The following is a 15279-nucleotide window of genomic DNA, read 5'->3' as shown; positions in this document are numbered from 1 at the left end:
GTTTTATTGCTCATGAAAGGCAAAAAAAAACAAGTGATTCTAGACGGTCGTGCTTAAACCGCGTTTTTTTCACTGGCTGCTGCTGCTCGCTCACTTTCCCAAGACCTCAAACGAAAGCGAAATCCAATACACCTCGCAATCTTCAAATCAATTCTGTATTTGCTGAAGGAAAGGAAGGCATTGAGATCCCCTTTTGCGAAATAAGCGAGAGTAGGGGGAGCAAATGAAGGAGAGAATCTTGTTTGTGCGGAATAAGAAAGTGAATGATAGAAAATGTGATGCCGTGAAATATAGAGGAACGGGATCGGCACCCCGCTCACAGAGAACGAGAATTGCAAAACGGTACTCGGATGCAGTGCTCAATCTTTATCTGCTCAACTACCAGGTGAGAGAAGAGGAGGAGGAATGTGGAGGTGAAAGTGGGAAAGAAAAATTTCGGGATTGGATAGGCGAAGACTTGGTTAAACGTGATAGATAGTGACCAAGTACGTATAGCGGCTCGGGGCAGAAGAATAATAAGACAGGAGACCATCTTCATTTAAGAACTTTATTCTTGCTTAAATCTTGCCATTCCTGTTCATACATTTACCCTTTTATCCAAAAAACGGCTCATCTGCTAGCAAGATTAGATTGTGAGCTTGGAAGCATTTCATTGAGTGAGACTCGTGTGAGGCACAGCAGCATTCGCATCTGGAGCCAGTTTAGGATGAGCAGGATAGTGGGAGTCGTCCTGCATATCTCTCTCCCTCCGAGGAAGAAGCATGATGATACGGCGTTTCAACAGGCCTACACACAGAAGTTTAGAATGCGAGCAACTTTGAAATACCAGACCGTGGCTGGCACAAGTTGAAGTTCAAAGTTTAGGAGATGGGAAAGTGCAGATTATCATTCACTGCCACAATCACACAGTACATACTCTGCTGCAATCCGCTCCTAATGCGATATGCGATATGGGTACGACGACGACGACGGCGACGACGAAAACGATTCGAGTCACAGCGTAAAAAAACCGTGTAGCGTGATACAAAGTTAGTTTGGCTTGATCAGTGGCAAGAAAATATTAACAATATGCCTATCTCCTGATGCCATCATTTCGCCAATATCCATCCACCATTGTCAAGAGGGTTTCGCACAATAATGCATGCGAGCACGTACTAGCAAGAAATGATTACTCAAGCATTATTAGTTGTTTCGATAATCATGACCGAAAAATCGACACACACACAACTGAAAATTTAACCATTAAAACTTTTTTAAGGGGAAAGCAATTTGTTCAATTCTCAACAATGATGGAAACATATCATGCTTAGCAAGTTATGATATGATATCAGCAACTAGGATTCCAAACTCCTCCAGGAGTAAGCAAGATCTGTTGGCGAAGAGGAGGCAGTGAAAGAGCCGACACACACGTATAGTGGCAACTCGAGTTGCCCAGTTCGACTTTGGGATATTGTAGCAGCAGAATTGGTCGGTCGGTCGGTTAGTTGTCGGCATGCATTCCATCCATCCTGCCTGCTAACGAACCCAAAATATTGCTATTCTCTTACTGCTCCACGGAACCATCTCTGTTCTGTTCTGAGGGAGGCAGGGAAGGAAACTGAAGCTGTTGTTTGTTGGTGTGGCGAAGACTGTAAAGCCAAGAAGAAAGGTTTGGCAGAGGAGGAAAAGGGTACACGGGCTGAATGGATGATAGGGTTTATGTATGTATATGTGAGCTCTCCTGTTCAAGTGGAGGTGGAAGTGGTGGTTGCTATGGATTTAGGGAAGGAGTAGTCGTGGGATGAAGAAATTGATTTGTCTTGGTAGCAGTGGACGGTGGTGGTGGTGCATGAATGAGACGGGGGGCGAGGGCCCTGTAGGCTCTCGCCAAGTAGACTGCGGAAGGAGTTGGCCCAGTTGATTCCCTTTCTCCAACGTGAGAGGAGTGAAAGTGAGAGAAAGTGACGGAGAGAAGAGCGGCACACGAAGGCTGGGTGCATGGCTTTGCTCTCCTCTCTCTTTTACTTACTTAACTCTGCACTTGTTCCCACTCAGTCGACAATCGCCCTCACCACAGAAATGTCGCGGTGGTCCCGACAGCCAAGCTCACTCCTCTCACATATAAATCCTCGGATTCGCTCTCCTTTCCTCTCATTACTCATTTACTCACACCACTGGACTTACTTGTGGTGTCCTCCCATCCACTTCATGTGCCGCGTGTGAACCTCATTGTCTCCTCTCGTCTCGACTTTCTCTCACTTATTACGACATCCCTCTTCATAACCCGCACTGTCAATTTTGTGGACGTCGCTTGAAAAGAGAGCTCATTTAGACTTTCTTGTTGTTCTGACGCAGATCGTCATCCTCCACAACACACACACATTACAGCCCCAACACTAACAATTTACACACACTTTCACCATAATTACGGCCAGCGAGTAAGCACTACCGACATGTGTATGGTTTCATGCTACACGCACTCTTCTCCTTTAAACAAACAGGTTTAGCTTTTAATTACGCTGGCTGAGGTATTTAGCAGCTGGATTCAATAGAAGAATTTACATACATATCCATCTTGACTAACAAAACCAACGTTTCACTACCAAGTGAAGTATTGACAATCGTGAAATTGAATTACCCAACGTATGCATGTACCAATACCACAAACTGATCGTTAGAATGTATACGTATACACATGCATAAATTTGGCTGATTCCGAATTCCACCAACAAGTTGTGTCACGCTCACATTTACTCCCATTTAACTCCCCTCTCACACTTGTGCTTAGTCCTTGTGAAATAGCTGATCTCGTCAGAGATGGAAGTTGAGACATTGATGTCATAGCAGTGCAACAACAACCTGCGGCAGGATAAAAAAAACTGAAAACCAACTCTGGCCCAAACTAAGCATTCCCATTATTATTATGGTTCATAGTGCAGGAGAGAGGACAAGTTGAAAGTGTCACGTTTTCACTCTTCTGTTGTCGCTAATGTTTTCGAGAGACGGATTGACACATATGTACAGGTAAGTCCCAGAGTTAAGTCACAGAGTTGACATGCAATAATATTTCCTTTGATCCTGCACCACCTACCACCCACCAACCCACATACATAACCTGGTCAACCACTTACTCCCAGGACGTATTTATGTATAAGAGAAAAAAGAAAATAAAGTGGTCCGTTATGTGTGAGGGGTGATGTAATGTGGGAAGTGGAATACCGTGTCCTGTTCTCATGTCAAATCTGTGTCATACACAGTTTCACCTCTGCCTGTAATCCGATATCAAAAGGGCATTTAACGGGGCATTACCCACATTTCTACCCATCCAATTCCCATCTTTGATTCTGGTCCGGTCGGAGGCAGTAGGAAAAGAAGAAATGACGAGCACTACATGAGCAGTCAAACCAACAAGCTGTTTCTCCTCACACATGCCGAATCTTTCTTTTTTGAAAATAAAGTCAGTGGGAAAATAACATATCATGACATTCCAACCCGACACCGACCGAAACAACGCCACTTTTTCCTAGCCAAAATTCTCCTTGGTTAGTTCAACAGTCGCTTGACACAATTCTCAGTGGATTTAATAGCAAGTCGCTCGTAGCTTCTCCCTCCTACATGCATACACACATACACATGTTCCCTTGTTTCATGCACATGTTTTTTATTAGATAAAGAAAGTCGAATGAGATGGAAATAGCAACTAGTGTTTGATATGAATGAATGCATAATATGTATGCATGTACGTACGTACATTGCAATCTAATATACTCATCTCTTCCTCTGTAGACATATAATACGTAATGTAGGTTAGCTTGTGTTTTATGCTCGGTGGTGGAGGAAACGGATTAATGCGTAATGGGTTGGGTAGGTGGATTGTAGATCTTTTGAGATTTGGTATTAGTCCTCGAGCCTTTTGGCACGGGAATTGCGGAATGATTTACACTTTCCGGCCTTCGCTGCATGATGCTGTAGATATTGTAAGTCAGATTCCTCCACTAAATCCGAGCTCCACGCTGTATACGTGGATATGTAGATATGCATATAGGTATGCATGTATACCAGACATGTCAACTGTGCACGTGTGTTTGGGAAAACATAGCATTTCATTAAACGTCATGAACGACCTGTAATAATTTACAGAAGTAAATAATAATCCTTAATGACATTATTATTATTGTCGTAATACATACTCCTCGGGGTGGGTTGGCATGTATGAAAGTATAAAGTAACGTCATGCTGTGAGAGAATTACTGTTTGCAATAAAATAGTTTGACGCAAATAATGAACGGAAATCGTTTATGGTCATTCCGCTCAATCATGTAATGCATCCTCTGCGTCCATAGGCGGACAAAATCCCAGTGCTTTCACCTACTCACCAACCCACTCACTTACATAGCACTTGCTATCACGACGAGTGTCTACGAGCACCTTGAGGAATATATAGGAGCTGAGTAGGTTGATTTGATTGCAAGAATTAGAGTTAGTCGGGCTGGCTGCTTTCTTACTAATCCTAAGAAATGTTGAGAGCCAGCAATGAAGGATATAGAAAAATATTATTATTATGAAAGTTACTCAGCTTACTCATCCTCGATCTCTCGCTATACATATTTTGTACCTCCACTCCACCAGCCAACCAGCCAGCTAGAATTTGCAGAAGAAGGGGAGAGGGACAGATATTTGCTGGTTCAAGGTAATACTGAGATACAATTGGGAATTCCTTGCTTTTTGCTTCAGTTATCTTCTCCACTCTCCGAGACGCTCAAAGTGAGCTAATAAAACGGGAGATTGTAAAGTAAAAGCAGAATGCTATGTATTACTTTCACCAAGTCCACAGTTCCATACACATATTTACATACGCCTGTAATAAGTAAACCTATATACATTGTATGTATCTACATACATATGCATATCTCAAGTGGTATTTTTTGCACAGAGGACGACTTATTAGTATAATAGGTATAGATGAAGTCCGTAATTTTTGCCATCTCAGTTTTGTCATTAAATTCCCACTGAACCCGTGCCTTGTGTGTGTGTGGAGAGAGAAAGTTTCATGTTCCACGTCCGACATCATCGATTTCTATTTCTATGGCCGAGATATGAGATAAAATATGCTTTCTCTTTCTGCATTGTCTGTGTCCTTCTCTTTTATTTTCTTCCCTTTTTGTTCTGCTACTCACCCCTCTCCGAGCTCGCCACAGGTTTGTATAGCGCGAGGAGAGGACCACAACGAGGAGCAAGCCGAGAGAAAAACGTTCCAACAAAGTAAATGGGCTTATTATTGGGCAATTTCGAAATGCTTCATTTTGTCCCGTTCCTTAGAATTGGCTTTCATTTGTTAGATATGGAATATTTCGTGGCTTCAGATTGGATTATGTTGGATCATTTGTAAAATTTAGAAATTTATACCCAAAGCTTATTTTGATAGTTGTGTGCGTGCATCACTATTTGGTTGAGGTTGTTTGCGTTACACAAGCACAAAGTAAACTTTCCCCATCCTTTCTTTCTTTCACCGTTAACAAATAAATGCTCTCTCTGGTCAAACCAAACACTGAAAGCTTTCCCCGGTGTTCCAGCGGCAGAATGAGCCAGGCAGCCTACTTTCACCGCTTGCTTGAAAAATTTTGTTCTTTTGCTCTTGACAGCCAAGAGGAATACATATTACACTTTCCATCCAGACCCGACCTGTCTCACGCTAGCCAACCCACGCAACCAATGCTATTTTGTTTTTAACCCTGCACTTTTTGTCAAACTTCCACGTACACACTATGCAATCATTGCGAAAAGAGAATTGGTTAACGCCACCACGTCGGGCAGAGGAAACTCCCTTCTTCCTCTGTCTATGCGTCACATATATCATTACAACAAATTCTGAATTAGCCAGGCTAATGTAATTCAACGGCTACGATCAATTTTACAGCATGCATATTTCACAACTACCCAATGTTCTAACTGGATACACCACTATAGCACAGACAAAGCAATATCGCAGAGAAAGCCACAGCTGCAAAGCAACATTCACCCGTCTTTATTTTCGACGGGGGAGCAACTATTTGTTTCAACATGTATACGTACATACATACGTACATTCTGATCTAGATATCCCTAAACTTGTATACATTCAGTTTAGAGCCACAACTACAAAGTATCTAGTAGCCAAAACTAGTAGCCAATGCAATGGTGTGAAAGTAACAGTTGGAATTCGGAGCAAATAATAATAATGGGAATAGTAAACGTCGTGACAGCAGAAGATGATGTAGTGAGCTGTTTGATTTGAATGGTCTCTGCTCGCCCATACCGTTCTGTCCATGCTTTTCCATCCACGGTGGATGGCCGATTACCGAATTTGTATTTGCAGCAAAAACTCTGTAAATAAAACAAAACATGCGGCTCCACAGCAGTTGGCAGAGGACGCATGGCGAACGAACAAATGGACGGAAGCGTTGAAATGGCCAACAGTTTATTATAAATGCACCACGAAAGAGAGCGGTGTTGGTGGACGGAAGTGCTGCTGCCAGGGAATCAGAATGAGGGAAGGCAAGCTGTGAAGAATTAATTGGAACCAGGGAACAAGTAGGCTGTAGGTAATAGTGGCCAACCGTAGTAATAATTTATTAGTTAACATGCTACTCGCGTTCCTCATTCCCAAGTTGTTCCCTGCTCCTCATCAAACCCAAAGTCCCAAGGGTCCCGAAAATGGCCCCAAACATATCAAAATAAACACTCGTTAAATTTTACCAAGTGTCACCTCCTTTGGCTCGCAAACAAATACGCTGGGCGAGCGAGTGAAAGTTCCGCAGCGGAGGAATTTAGTAAATGTTTTTGAATACATACGTGCAAGGGAAAGCTAAGCAGAACGGCTGTATGTGTCGACGCACAATATAAACCAAGACCAAAGTCTCACTTGCTTTAATTGAAAATGGGTTTCCCTATTGTTTGGCGTTGTTACAGGATCTTTTGGCTGTTACGCTGCTCCTATTTCACTCCGGTCTCATTCTCCCTTCGCCTGCATCTCATTTTATCCCCAACCTCACAAAATCCAATTTCGTCAAGAAAGAATAACTGAATAACAGAGAGATTGAGAATAGTAGAAAGTCAACAAGTAAACATTCAGTCACCGTCGTCGCCGTCTTTGTGAAATGGATTCACTGCAAACTTTGGAGGAAATGGAGCAGGAACAGTCTCAAGTTGGACAAGCAGAATCTCACACGAACATGCAGCTACTAAGTGTCCCAGGCTCGGCAAGTCCTGGAGGAGGATCGACTGGAGGCTTGGGGACATGCAATGTTAGAGATTCAAAGTTTATGAGGCGCTATAGCTGCAATCCCCAAGGGAAAGGAACCCCTCACCCTGGACACCTGGAACCCACTCCAAGCAGCAGCAGTCCCAGCATGATGCGACGGAGTAGTTTAGCAGGTACGTACGTATCAGTAAGTGCTATAATACGGTTTACGAGGTTTCAGACTAACAAAATATTTGAAAGAGATCTTTCTGCAAATACGACTAAAGTGGAAACCTGTTTATTTTTTAATACAGCAATCAAATGGAGCGTCTTAGCTAGAAGAATAAGCATGGGACTCGCCCACGATCGCGAACCTCCAGAAGACCCAACCAAGGTACAAAAAAACGTCTACTATTTGCACACAAGTGCAGAGCTTTTTGTCCAAATAACCCAACCTGCTAAAAGCTGTGTGTGGAGCAGGAGAGAAAGAACGTCTCAGTTTATTATGCAAAATCTGTATGATTTCACTTGTAAAATTGCTTGCCCTTTTCTTCATCATCCATTGTATGTGTTGGGTATGGGGTTAACTCGACTATTTCCCTGTTGTTGGGTAAAGCAAATGCAAAATGGTACATATGTACTTGAGCACAATTCACTTGACTTTGGTTGATTTAAAAATGTATGGAAATAAATTCTCTCCACGGGAAACCACGACTCTATCAGAGCATCCGGAGCGTTTGCTCTATTTTATTCCTCCTTTTGCAATACGAATAAAAAACGTGGTTCAATCAGAATTAAGCACACGGCGCATGATGCTGACAAAACATAAAGAAATGCTGTATACATATTTTTACAGAGTCAAGTTAAATAAGTGCAAATCTACTTGCATGCATATGTAATTTCGAAAATTTTCTGTTCGTAGGCAATTGCTGACGTGAATACAAAAGTGGCGACGCTAAGAGATTTACTCATCCACATTGGACAGCCAAGAGATGGACCCGAAATGCGTGAAAATATCAGAAGAGTCAGACGCCAGACAATTGAATCCTGTCGTCACGCTGTTCAAATAATTCTCAATCAAATACACAAGTAAGTTATTTCAATCCCATCCATTAACGCCGCCCGAGCAATTTGGGGGATTAATTCATTAGCTGCAACTCCCCCCAAAAAAACCTCCTGACGAGGGACACCTGCCCACCTAATGCAATGTACCTACATATGTGCAGAATAAGTACACGTGTGTCCAATCAGTATGGGCTCACGATGAGAAAAACTATTACAACGCTTTTATTTGATTGGGATGATGAAGCTCGGTGGTAATGGGATGGGGCGTTGGAATTTGGCTCTCGAGTGTGCTTGAACTCATGGGAAATCAAGTTTCGCCACTTTTCTGCAAAAGTACCACGTCCACTCATAAACTCCATCTCCAAGCCAAAACCACTTGAGCATGAGTGCAGACTCATCACAAAACTCTACCAACCAAAACTTATTACTTGAACTGTACTTGAACTGAACTGGGGATGAGTAAATGTGAATGTGGGTAGTGAGTGGTAGTGGTGGTGTATGTGCATAAGCAGACACTTTCACCACCACGGTTGAGGTTAGGCAGACCAAATAGGAGGAGAGGCTTCGTATGAAAGGGAAAAGAAGAAGGTCTTTAAAATCTAGCTGGTCTCAACTTTCACATTAAACAGGTTTGACATGCAGAGTAGGCAGGCAGAGCACCAGCAGAGAAATATGTATTTGGTGAGGAATGAAACTCAATTTGATGGCCCATATAATAATAATGACCGATATCTCTTTACTTACTCACTCAGCAGCCAGGGCCAGGTAGTAGGACCAGTAGGAGAGAGAGTCCTGAGTTGGCTCATCTCATCTCATCATCGCCAAAGTGCATGCAGGGACGAGAGTAGACCAGCTTTCACTCGCTGTGGTTCTCTCTGGGTGATGGTTGAGCCGTGGTTGGATCAATCTCCACCCATGGAGATTGATCCATGATGATGAAGGCTTGTAATAATTGGGGTTTGGAATTGTGGAGCCTTTCTGATTCAGATGGTTTTTATGGGTTTTATTTGCAGTGATATTGCGGATGGGATGGTGCCGATGGATTTCTCTCCGCAGCTGGTTCTCCTCTTCTTCTGTACTCAGCTGTTATTAAAGGAGTTGAGAAAATGCAAACGACTTGTCTTAAAGCTACCAATCAACATGGAAGGGTATTACGGTGAGTTATGAGTCAACGTCAGTAGTTGTATCCGTACAAGATACCAGAAGACCATGGGATGATATCGCGTTGGTTAGTAGTTTACGTTCGACATTTATTTTATTTTCCTGACACGGAAATCCTATATCCCAGATTTTTTTGAGACTGCTGCTACTTCTACTGGAGAGAGAAAAGTTTATTGAGGAGAGAAAAAATAAACACCTTTAGCTCGTCGTATTGATTTGAGCTTGTTGGCAAAGTTTTCCATTTTCCTTTTAATGCCTTTTCTCCACGGGTCTACTAGAAGACCCTTTTCAACAGTGAAATACTGAAAAAAAACTACAGATGTACGACATAGCCATGCAGTCGACGAGAACTTTATCCTCTTTTACTCTTAACATTGCACAACAACTTGGATGGAAAGTACAAATTCATCTCTCCATTGCACCTGGAGGCAACATGAGAGGCGTCCAATTTTCTTGAAGAAAAACTCGTTCAACTAACTAACTGTCTACCTATCATCTGATTGTCTTGTTTAAAACGGATGAGAGTCTTAAATTAGATTTCACTTGAACTATTTCCGATTCTATAAGTGCATGTTCTTATGTGTGTGTATGCATGTATACATATAACACAACGTACATATAGGCGGCTTTTCCCTAACTAACTGTCAATTTGCATTTGCGATTGACATGATGGAATTTTGGTCTTTTCGCAATTTGCGAGACCGGAATCTCAATTCCCTCCTCGCCATTCAATGGAAAGATTTATGTACAACAAGGAGTCGTCGTCGTCGTATCTCGTCCTAAACTCGTCGTATGCATGCATGGCTCAGTCAAATCAAGCAGGGTTTTGGGACATTTTATTGACTTTTATGGAAGCTCAAATTGAATTGTCCATTTTTATTGGATTTTCTCCCTTCCCGATTGACTAAAGTTTTTTTTATGCTTTTCCATGTGTGTATAGACAGTCGACCCGGGCCTGCTGGACCAAACTTTGCTGCTGCTTTGAGCCAAATTATTCTATGTCGTCAAATAAATCCTGACTTTAACCAAGAAGAATTGTGTTCGATAGACAAAGATACAGGGTGAGTGCTGATGTCGAGGGACGCTCGAGTGCCGTCGTCGTTGTGTGTATGCATTTTAGATTGCTTTTGAATTTCAGGGAGATATCAAGTTTATTGGACGACTTGCAAGAATTTATGCCGATGAATGAAAACTCTCAAGTTGAGGGCTACACTTACGAAGAAGTATTTGGAAGGAGGTCCAGGAGACGAAGGAGAAACTCTTGGTGTGATTTCCAGTCTTTGTGTTGCACAAAATCCTTGAGTTAATCTCAAACTCTCTCTCTCGCCGACTCTCCTGATGAAACAGCAATAATTCAAATGAAACCAACCCTATATTCTTTCACCACCGATAGAGATTCACACAAATCTGCAGCAATAATCACAAAACCATCATCAACAACATTATCCCCGTTTTATCCCGTTCACCACTCAATCAATATAATTAATAAAGAAATGTTCAGTGTAATAAAGAGTGTGAATTGATGTCACTAAATTTCTCAATATGATGCAGAGCCTCCCACTCTTATTCTATGGTAATCAATGTCTTAATCCCGCTTAGTTCTCATCCATCTTTTATTATTTCGGAAGGAGAGAAGCTGAGGAAAGGATTCATCAAATAGTCGTAGCATAGTTGGTAAGCTGGATAAGTCGGTACCAGAGATTTAGGGAGAAAATGTGATTACCACCAGTCAAGCCAGCACAGAGAATAATTTGCATCCAACCAGAAGAAAAGTTCTCTCGTCTCACTCGGCCGACTTTTTTATGAAGCCACAGACACAGACTTAATTTCCTGAAACCTTATTTTATTCTTCCATGATTACAAAGTTCCCAATTTCAAGCAATTTGCTAAACTTCAACCATCATCCTTTATTATTCTTCCACGTTCTATCCACACTCACAATAAGTATATCCACGTTGTGCCCCTTTATTCATAAAACCAATGTTCACTACATATCCTTTCCTCTAAACATACACCGTTAACATGGCCTCCCATATTGGAGAGGAAATATAGAAGTAATTATTCTTTGACTACCTGATAACGACTGAGAGACTTTATCCAACAATAGCCACAGTTTACACACTTAATTGGGTTGTTTGTCGTGCATTGGTGTTGATTGCTTACTTATTGTTCGTTACTAACATATGTAGATTATGTATTTTCTTATTCTTCTTTCTATGTTTCCGACTTAACTCAATTTTACAGTGATTTATGACGAAGTTTATTATTCTGTGGATAAAAAGAAACTATTTAGCATAAAAAAATAAGGAAATGCTGTCTTATTTTTGAGTGACAAACCCAGTAAGGGATTTTCCTGAACCAAATCACGTACAAACATAAATGTATATGTATCTTGAATTTATAGAGTCATATGTATATTACATATACAGTAAAATAAATACCCGTAGACATTGTATTTCACGTGATCTAACATCTAATGTAAACTGCTCCGACAGAATAATGCACAAGTATCTAGTAGATAATCTACCGTAGATTGAATTATCCAGAGTGTTCTACTAGCGGATGAAATTAATGAATGCTGTTGCTACAAAATTAGTCAGCACAAAACACAAAACAATCAAGTTCTCGTTGATTTTATTAACCACTTAGCTACTAAAAACGACTAGAAAGGTATACACGAGACAGCTTTATATTTAGCCATACTTTACAGTGTGTCGTATCATTTCACAAATGCTGATTCCAGTTATTTATTCGTGATTCTCGAAACATATCTACCTATTTGTACACCACCTTAGAGTAAGAATATCATGAAAAAGCTGCTTAGTATAAAAATATGTACGCACGTAAGATCTTCTTCAGTATACATTGTATTCTGCCAAACAGATAAGTATGCCAGTCTTTCAAGTTGCGATCGAATCGTCATTTGAAGTTATTGAAGCGACTGGGACGGAATCAACCACTTTCAGTTGGATGAGAAGCATTCTCCTCGTCTTTGAGGAGACAACCATTGCCAACGTTTGGCAGTCAAGTGGGTCGCCCAAGTCACCGTGTCGTGTCATGTGCGACCATGCATACTACCTTTCTCCTTTGAGATTCTGTTGATTGACATTATGTAGTCATCCTTCGGACTCGAAACATGCCTCCATTACTCCGCAAAGAACAACGACGGCCGTCTTTTGCCGATGGATTCGTCAACAATCAAACGAAAAGCATGAAAGGGGCAAAACAGGGGAGCTTCACTTTCACTTCAGCGTCCTCCCATTCGTTTCCCCATCATTATAAATCGCTCTTTTAAGTATGTATCTGCACGTATATAGTTAGGAGCACTAGGACAAGTTGCACGCTGTGGAAGCCAACTTTGAAATTCTCTTGTCCAGCAGAAATTTGGCTCTTTTTTGCATAGCTTTAGCATAAACGTCTCTTTTGAATCGACCTCCTGTGATGGGAAGACTGAAAAACATAGGTGGAAATTCAAATAATTGAACTATCCAATCATCCAAATAATTCGCATCACTTGAATGCTAGATAAGTAAAGCTAACAAAATTACGTGTCAAATCCAGGTTTCAACTTTATCGAGAACATTGCAATTACTGGGCGATGGTCTGAGACCTGTTTAACAAAACAGACGTATTTATTATAAAATGAAATATCCATTACATGTGTATGTACATTGGAATTTTGCATGAAACAAGTAATCTCAGACCTTGAGTTCAGTAACAGCTTCATATTTGAGGCACTGACTGGGCACTGGAAATCCACTTTTCTCCGAAAAACATTTGTAAATAATCCGATCCGTGTAGGCTGGAGCACGTTTTTTTGCAGATGAGTCAAAATTATCTGTACCAATGTCGTACTTGTATGTTGGTCTGTAAGCAAATTGAATTTGTTATTGAATTTGCAGACAGTTGGCAGGAATCACGTATGAGAAGGAGCCACAGAAGAGTCGTTGAAACGCGTAGCTTGCCAGTGAAAGGAAAAGATTCATTTTTTACCCCAATTTTGAGATATTAGAACTAAGGTGCTACACAAGTTCAGGATATGGCAGGACTGAATGAGTGAGTTTTGAACAAAGTTTGACTTGCTTCTCTGGGATTTTATGATTAAGATATGAATGCAACTTTCTGAGGGTGATGAAGATAAATTAATATCACCTAAACGTGATGGCTGCAGCTTCGGAGAACCCTTTCAAACTGGATGTGTCAGGAAGGCTCGAGTTAATTAAAAGTTTATTAAGTTGATCTTCCATCAATATGTTCTGAAGGTTGTTGTTTTTCAACTCCTCCACGATTTTCTCTCTCCCGAGACCCGAGATGCGGAAATTTAGGTCACCTTTGAAGAACGATAATTATTGTTGATTCATGGCATATGCATATTGCGCAGGGAAAAAGTATGAAATTCTCATTTTAAAAGTAAATTTTATAAAATTGAAACCTGCAAGATAAACGGTGTCGTAGCGATTCTTATTGATCTCATGTGCCACTAGAATTCTGTTTAATTCTTCCATCCGCTGTATTTCCCTCGAACTTTCCTCCCCAGCAGACAGATGAGCATTTATTATCAGGATGTTGGTCCCGAATAATCCAAATCTGCACATAAATGTCAGCATCAAACAGCAGCTCAGACACGCTTTTGAAAGTTAATTTTAGGCAAACCCAATTCCCACAGCTCCTTTCGTCTTGAATAAACGGCCCGAACGAACTGTGTGGCTCACATCGACGGGCTCTAAACCATTCAAAACAAATAACCACTTTATCACTTTCCATTCTCTCAAAAGGCCCATTTTTACTCCTCTGGTTCGCGTATTACTAATAGGCAAAAGAAGTTTAAGAGATTTATGGCATTGCCATACTCTTTCTTCCAGCAGTTTGATACAATATTAAACGCACCTGTATGCATGCCCTCACATTTTCTGTACGAAAATAATAATTCCAAATTCTTAGCGCACATACCACAAGTGTACCACACGAGCTCTCTCCTGAGAAAGATACATAGATGCAGAGTTCCAAAGGTAACGGAGTGAAAGAGTACGAATCCAGGTCCTAAGGACGTCTGGAAGAGTAATTCTGATTCATCTGGGGACGGCCAACTTTCCTGGATCGCTATGATATGAATATCAATCCCATCATGTTTGAAAATCCTCTTCAATTGATTATCGCTGGGAAATGGAAGCGAACCCCTGGTGGATGGGAAAAAGTGCACGTGTGGTTGAGAGACTTTTGTACATGAATTTTTTATGATACGTAATATTCTACAATTAATGTTTTGTACGGAATGAATGCTAGTTACATATTCCAGGTGCAGATTTGTATCACGGCCTCTTTTCTTGGCAGGCATTTTATTAATTCATTTGATCCCAACAGTGGTCCTTTTACAGACATGGTAGGTAACTGAACAACAGATGATGATGAACCTTCCTCCGAAGAACAACTCAAGCTTTGATATTTTGCAAAATTGCTATAACGGGGTTCTCCCTGTTTAACGTCAGAAGAGGTTGCCATTGTGCATGCACTGTAATTTGTGTAACAACAGAGTTTCTATTTTGAAGTTGTATGTATAATTTTGTGGACTGAACTATCTGACTTTGACAACAAACCTGAACACTTAAAGTGGTATGGATTGTGCCACATATCAGTTGTGGCGAGTGACTGGCGAGGGGGAGGGTGGCATCATAATCGCACATCATCAGTGTGCGAGGTTGACGAAGTGGGGACACGTTGTTTGTTTTCCTCTCCTCCCCATGACGACACTTTTACATGGGCAAATATCCGAGTTCCCAACTCCGAAATATATGCGAGGCCCGTTTTACAATGACATGCAGTGTTTTATTAATTTGGCGGAGTGGATGATTGTCATG

General features: G+C 41.2%; 2 protein-coding genes across 4 annotated transcripts; one reads left to right on the top strand and one right to left on the bottom strand.

Moving 5' to 3' along the window:
* Positions 1-1919: 1919 nt before the first annotated feature.
* Positions 1920-10965, top strand: LOC110863590. Of its 3 annotated transcripts, XM_035857613.1 has the most exons (8): positions 1920-3003; positions 3237-3521; positions 6928-7392; positions 7513-7592; positions 8121-8287; positions 9277-9419; positions 10365-10485; positions 10563-10965. In XM_035857613.1, the coding sequence occupies exons 3-8, from the start codon at positions 7116-7118 to the stop codon at positions 10729-10731; spliced, it is 957 nt and encodes a 318-aa protein (XP_035713506.1). In that variant the 5' UTR covers positions 1920-3003; positions 3237-3521; positions 6928-7115; the 3' UTR covers positions 10732-10965. The 3 variants fall into 3 exon arrangements, with proteins under 3 accessions (XP_035713506.1, XP_021968626.1, XP_035713510.1); XM_022112934.2 differs by lacking the exon at positions 3237-3521; XM_035857617.1 differs by lacking the exons at positions 1920-3003; positions 3237-3521 and adding an exon at positions 6296-6560.
* Positions 10966-12041: 1076 nt separating this feature from the next.
* Positions 12042-15077, bottom strand: LOC110842783 (inositol polyphosphate 5-phosphatase E-like). The gene is made up of 8 exons (XM_022088591.2): positions 14712-15077; positions 14375-14601; positions 14078-14147; positions 13857-14011; positions 13577-13754; positions 13129-13291; positions 12973-13034; positions 12042-12874 (listed from the first exon to the last, which is right to left on the bottom strand). Exons 1-8 carry the CDS (start codon positions 14921-14923, stop codon positions 12751-12753), a joined length of 1191 nt encoding a protein of 396 aa, XP_021944283.2. The 5' UTR covers positions 14924-15077; the 3' UTR covers positions 12042-12750.
* Positions 15078-15279: the final 202 nt, after the last annotated feature.

Source organism: Folsomia candida, unplaced genomic scaffold, assembly GCF_002217175.1.
Source record: "Folsomia candida strain VU population unplaced genomic scaffold, ASM221717v1 Fcan01_Sc001, whole genome shotgun sequence".
Classification (NCBI taxonomy): Eukaryota; Metazoa; Arthropoda; class Collembola; order Entomobryomorpha; family Isotomidae; genus Folsomia; species Folsomia candida.
Note: the sequence above shows the minus strand (reverse complement) of the source record. Positions and strands in the feature narration are given on the sequence as shown.